The 6,041-nt window shown below is 46.2% G+C and overlaps 1 protein-coding gene across 1 annotated transcript; it reads right to left on the bottom strand.

Moving 5' to 3' along the window:
* Positions 1–2,142: 2,142 nt before the first annotated feature.
* On the bottom strand, positions 2,143–3,141 carry NPBWR2 (neuropeptides B and W receptor 2). The gene has a single exon (XM_049816754.1). The coding sequence runs from the start codon at positions 3,139–3,141 to the stop codon at positions 2,143–2,145; it is 999 nt and encodes a 332-aa protein (XP_049672711.1).
* Between the last annotated feature and the right edge of the window lie 2,900 nt (positions 3,142–6,041).

The raw sequence follows: 6,041 nt of genomic DNA, 5'->3' as shown, positions 1-6,041 counted from the left end.
GGTATAAAAAAGAAAATTCCTGGAGAAGCTTAATGTGGAAGAATGTGTTCTCCTTCATTGTTCTTCCAAAGTTAACACCTTTAATATGGAGAAGGCAACACAAGTGAGCGTGTATTCACAAATCTCTTTTTCTTTTCTAAAAGGGAAAAATGAACTTGCCGTCATGATGTATTGAAGGTTGTTAATTTTGGTGTCGGGGCTCTGAGGGCACGGATAGGACTGAATTGCCCTGAGTGGCCTCACCTGGGGTCTCCACCCACACCCTCCCCCATTGCTCCAGGAGCCCATTTAAGCTGAGCCCTGCAACTTCTAACCCTGCTTTGTTAGAGTGATACCTGTTTCCAGCCCTGCCTCCTGGACGGATGGACAGACAGACCTTGGACTTGTGTTGCAGCCTTGTCTCCAGCCCTGTTTTCTGGATAGACCTTGGATGACTGCGGGACGTAGCTTGTCTCCTAGATGGGCTTTGGTAGGTGCAATATAGCTGGTCTCTAGTCCCAGCTTTTGTTTTACTTGTCTTGTACTTTCCTGGTGAAGTTCGGACATGGAAGAGCCTGGCTTGGTGTCTGTGGATCTGAGGAAAGCTGGAGAGAAAAATTTTAGCTGAGACAGCCTTCCTTACCAGCAATATATATACCCTGTGGGGCTAAAGGGTGCAAGAATAAGCTTTTCACAGCCCTCCCATTTACTGCAGCCCTACAAGGCTGTACTTAGCTGGGCATTGCCCTCTAGGACAAGGCCTGGGGGCAGTTTGTTTTTTTGCAGAGGTGATGAGGGGTGTTGGTCTTTGGCCAAAAAAAAAAAAAAAGTCTCCTTGCATTTAACAAGGTGCTTTGGTGGCTAATATAGAGCCAAAATAACAGAGTTGTGGCGTGCGTGCTATCTTGGCTGTGGCAGATGACTGTTAAGGACTGAACGTGGCCCCAAGCCCTGCTCACCTCTGTAGGTGCGTGGTGGAGGTGAGACTTCTCCATGGCTGCGAAAGCTGGAAGATGTGGTGTGCTCATCCCGCTGTCTGTCAGTGAGGGAGACGTTCCCTTGCTGAGAGAAGGAGGATGGGATTTCAACATGGTTTGGGTAGTTCTTGAAGCTTTCAATATAGTGTTTCCGATCGCTGGACTCTTCAAGTCCTGGTTCTGTTGAAGTACTTTTACTATTTGCCTGTTAAAGAACAAGGGTTTTCTCTGCAGTGCTTGCTGGAATTTTTCTTGTGGCTTACAAAATGCCTTAATTTTGTTACAATTCTACAGTGTTTTATTTTACAGTAGGTAAAATGCAAAATATATATATATATATATATAGCAAAGACATGGGACAAGCAGCGTAAGTTTTCTCTGGTGAAAGAAGGACCAGTCTCTTCCTTTTTTTCTCCCATGAGGTTTATTTCATTACTCACTCTTAAATAAATATATATTTGACACTTAACAGGAACAATTAGTTAAAAATAATTTCTAACACAAATTCTCACAGTTGCCATAGTATTTGTATAGTGTCTTACCACTATTTTTGAGATCCAAATCTTGCTTTGGTTTAAATTTTAAATTTGTGTTAACAGTTTGTCAAAGAGGGGATTTGGGTTGGGGGTGGAAAATAGACATCCCTCAAAACAGAAAACAAAGCCATAACACACACAAGCACATACATTGACTTGAAAATGCTTCATTTTCTCTTCCAAGTACTCATCTTGCATTCTCTGTCCATTTTATTGATATTTCACTGAAAGTGCTTGTTAGCTCTGCTCCATGAAACAATCCTCCAAACAACATAGCTATTAAGAACTGAGCATTACATCGATCTAAAAACTAGTCTCCAGCTTGTCTGTGCTGTACAGCAGATGGCAATAAAGGACCACTATGTAGTGGAAGTACACCTCTGAAAAGAAGTTTTCTGTCCTTAATGCTTCAGAGTGTGTCATTAAAACTCAGAATATAGAACTGCAACTTTGAGAAGTTGGGAGGTGCAGAAAGGGGAAAATGCAAAAGTTGCAAGTAAGCAGGACAAACCATTAATGATAAACAAACGCATACATTACACGTAAATGAAAGAAAGCACATTGTGCATTCGTTAGCCTCCCCTTCAGTTGGCAAAGTTGCCCCTGCAAAGCCATGGGACAGAAGGGATCTGCGAGCCCCAATTCACTGTTCAAGAAGTTCTGCACTCCAGCATCTTCCGGAAACTTTTCCGAAAACTGTCATCCAGGAAAGCATACAAGAAAGGATTCAAGCATGAATTGGCATAGCTTAGGCTGGTGATGAAGTAGGATATACCAATAACCGTGGAGGTCTGGGGCAAGTCAGTGGTCAAAGCCACGATGGTGGCCAGGTGGAAGGGGGTCCAACAGAAGAGACACACAGCCAGGACTATGAAGACCATAATAGTGACTTTCTTCTTGGCTTTGTCCAGGGCTTTAGCATTAGAGTTCAAGTGCATGTTCCTTAGCTTGTAGAGCATCATGGTGTAGAGGATGCAGATGGTGGACACTGGAATGGCAAAGCCAAGGATGAGGGTGTAGATCCTGCTGGCTTTGAACCAAAATCTTTCAGGCTTGGGGAAATTGAGACCACAACTCTTGATCTCCAGGTCATCTATGTAGACATTGGCAAAGATGATGAAAGGGAGAACTATGATGGTGACTAGGATCCAGATGCACAAACTGACAATCCTGGCTGCTCGGTATGTACGATGCGGCATCCTCTTGGACCTGACTGTAGCCAGCACTACCAGATACCTGTCTATGCTCATCACTGTTAGGAAATAAATGCTGGAGAAGATATTGTAGTGGTCTATGGACAAGATGACCTTGCAGAGGACTTCTCCGAAGGGCCAGTAGTGGAGGAGGTGTTCAGCGATGTTAATGGGCAAGACGAGTGTGAACAAGTCATCAGCTATAGCAAGGTTCAGGATGAACATGTTTGTCACAGTCTTCATCTTGGGGGCTTTGAGGATCACGTAGATGACAGCAGTGTTGCCTGTGAGCCCAACGGCACAGATCACAGAGTAAATCACAGGGAGGATAATGTAGAAATCGGCTGCCTGCTCTTGGAAGGTTAAGTTGAACCTCATGCTGTTGTCCAGGTAGCAGCTGTTGCCTGCATTGCTGCAGGTGCTGTTTGGATCAACCCAAAGAGAGTTGTTTCCCATGCCTGCTGGTCACAGACTACCCTCAGATGTCATTGAAAGCCTTGCTAGCCCAGAAGTGAGAGCTTTTTTTTTTTTTTCTGTGAGAAGCAGCTGCTATCTCATTTAGAAGTGGGTTAGTTCCAAAGAGTGGGTTGTGAGGCAGCATGGACCATTTAACCTACCTCTCCTGTCCCCCACCATTGCACAAGTTAGATTTTTGAAGTGATTAGGGGGAGGAAAAATAAAAAAAACCTAAAAAAAAGATTGAAAGACACGTAAGGCTCTGTGAACAAAGCAAACAAAAGAATTGTAACTCCCTGCGTAAGTCAAGGAACTCTTCTCTCTGAGAGCATCCCAGTGAGCTTTGGCTTTTCTCGGCTGGGGAATTCAAGTGTCTCCAGTTCAGCTGTCTGCAGCAAGAGTCCTTTTTGGGGCTGGCAGGAACAGGGAGGGTAGCAAAGCAGCTTTGTGCCTGGTCAGCTATTCACAGCCCTCAGAGGACTTGAGGGATGGCTGCTGTTTCACTTGCACAGCGCTTGCTTTTTCCATGCCGGAGCAGGAGCGTTGCAGTGTTTAATTGGTGCCTTTATTTGTGTCGGAGTTCAGATGCTTTTCATTGACTGAGATTTCACAAACGATGAAGAACTTTTTGACATGGATACTCCCCACTCCCAGGGTCCCCTAGCAAAAGAAGGAGGGGAGGGGGAAATAGAGTTCAAGGAGTATTTCTGAAACTAAGGGTTAAAGGGGCTTAATTCACAATTAAAGTAACTCTTTAAGCTCGGGTGGGTTACGGTCTTATTCAATGTGAAGACCATCCCTGTCTTAAACAACTGTGGCAGCACACAAAACTTGGCACAGATTGACAGCCAAACCTGTAAATCTCAAAAGTTCAGGATTATTCAGGGAAGTACCCTGCAAGCAAATCTACTTTAGAGTCAAAGCAAGAATGACCCCATCTATTGACAGTGGCTACATCCATCCCTATCGCCTGCCCCATACTCCCAAGAATTCCTCCGCAGGGAAGCGAACGAACAAACCGACCCCCTCTGTGAAGATCAAAGATTCGGTAACTTGGTCCCCAGGCTCTGCAAAGAGAAATGCCTCACTTCGCTTGCAATTTTGCTGTCGCGCAGGCGATAAAGTGAGCAGGACCGCCAAGGTTGGGGAATGGAAGGTTGATTTGCCCCTTACCTGGCGAGCGGCTCCGGCTGCCTCCTCCGGCACCTGCTGCTCCGCGCTGTTGAGCCTCTTGTCTCTAATCCCAGTTGGAGGAGGGTCTCTGGGATGCTGACGTTCCCCGGCTTTGCGATCATATCAACATGGTGGCTCCGTGTGTGCGTTGCACGTCTGAGCAATTAGAACTTGTTCCCACCGAGGGAGGGTGGGGGGGAAGTTTTCTCTGTGCGGGGCTATTTCAATAGTAAATAAGGTGGATGCTGGTAAGCAGCTGATGCTCCGGGGTTGTTCTCCTCAGGAATGAGGGAGATGTTGAGGGGCACAGGCAGCATCCAGGGCTGGCAAGCTGTGGCTGGCTGAATGAGGGATGTTTGAAATGGTGGGAAGGGGCGGGGGGGGGTGTGTGTGTGTGTGTTAAACTACTTCAATAGGGAACGCTGGCTGGTTTTAACAAAGGAAGATGCACAAATGCGGGGGGGGCGGGGGGGGGAAGTGGGAGGAGGGTGTACAACATTACAGTACTCAAAATGAATAAATATACAGACGTACCTTGCCAGATCTGTGCTGGTTTCAGCTGCTCTGGGGAAGCTCAGCTGGTTTTCCCCAGCTGGGTCTCTGGTCCAGCTTTGGAAATGCAGCTAAATCCTTCAGATGTGCATCACAAGATGCAGGAGTCCTGTGAAGCTTGACAGAAATGCACCCCAGGTTCTACAGCAAAACCAGCAACAATGCAAGATCGCTTTACCTTCATGTCCATACAAAAAGAGGGGGAAAAGGAAATGGAGGGTCTTTTGATTCTCCTTTAGCCTTTTAAATGTATCCCCCAGCTGCAGGTTGCCTGACCTTTGTTTCAATACCAGGTGAGAGAAAATGCAGGCATCCATCAGTGCTATGCCTGGCAGAGTGTAGTGTCATTTAACCAAGTGGGTCAGCTTGTTTATATGAGCCACGTAGCTAAGAGCTGTGTTGACTTTGCTCCTCTTCCATAGATGTTTACCCTTTTCTTGCAAGATTACTGTGCACCAGTAACTGGGTGGGAACAAAATACTTCATCGCACACAGGGAGGTAACTCCTTAAGACCATGGATATAACTGACTTTTCAGCAGAGGGTAATTTTTTTTTATGCCCAGTGTACAACTATTACAGATCCTTTCTGTATCTTGGGCAAAATCTGACCAGCCATTAGGCCTAAACAAAATTAAAAAGAAATTAAAGATTGCCCAAGAAGGTGCGTAGGAATGATATGGATGATACTTCTTCGGATGAAAGACCCCCTGAGCCCTCCTCTTGCCTGTTTTGGGAAAACTGGCACAGTTTGTAAGTACTTGGAGAGGAAGCAAGGTTTTGATAGGTCTGCAGGGGGGAGGCAGTTTTCCAGGAATTGTTGTTGTCTTTGTCAAAGAGAAGAAAATGCTGGAAGACAGAGAATTTCAGGAGATTGTGATGTTAAATTTACTGATCTGTGACTGTTCCCCAGGGCAAAAGGGTGTAAGAGCACATTGCACCGAAAATCCTTCCATCGTGGCTTTCTGTTTTTCAGCATAAAGCACATCTCTCGGGTCTCTGGGAGAGCTGAAAAGCTGTCCTTTCGCTATGTTATCTTGGAATTGGCTGTCATGCTGCCTTGGCCAGTGGCTGGGTGCCCAGGTGCTGCATATTTAGGGACAGGCTGGGAGTTTGGGTGCTGGGGAGGGCTGCAGGGGCTGGCTGTGCTCCTCCGGCTCACGCCGGGGCTGCATCC

Source organism: Accipiter gentilis, chromosome 14 (assembly GCF_929443795.1).
Source record: "Accipiter gentilis chromosome 14, bAccGen1.1, whole genome shotgun sequence".
Classification (NCBI taxonomy): domain Eukaryota; kingdom Metazoa; phylum Chordata; class Aves; order Accipitriformes; family Accipitridae; genus Astur; species Astur gentilis.
This window is presented reverse-complemented; position numbering and strand designations above follow the sequence as displayed.

Excerpts from the sequence above, each read along its gene's own strand:
- NPBWR2 (XM_049816754.1), bottom strand. The coding sequence starts at position 3,141 with ATGGGAAACAACTCTCTTTGGGTTGATCCAAACAGCACCTGCAGCAAT.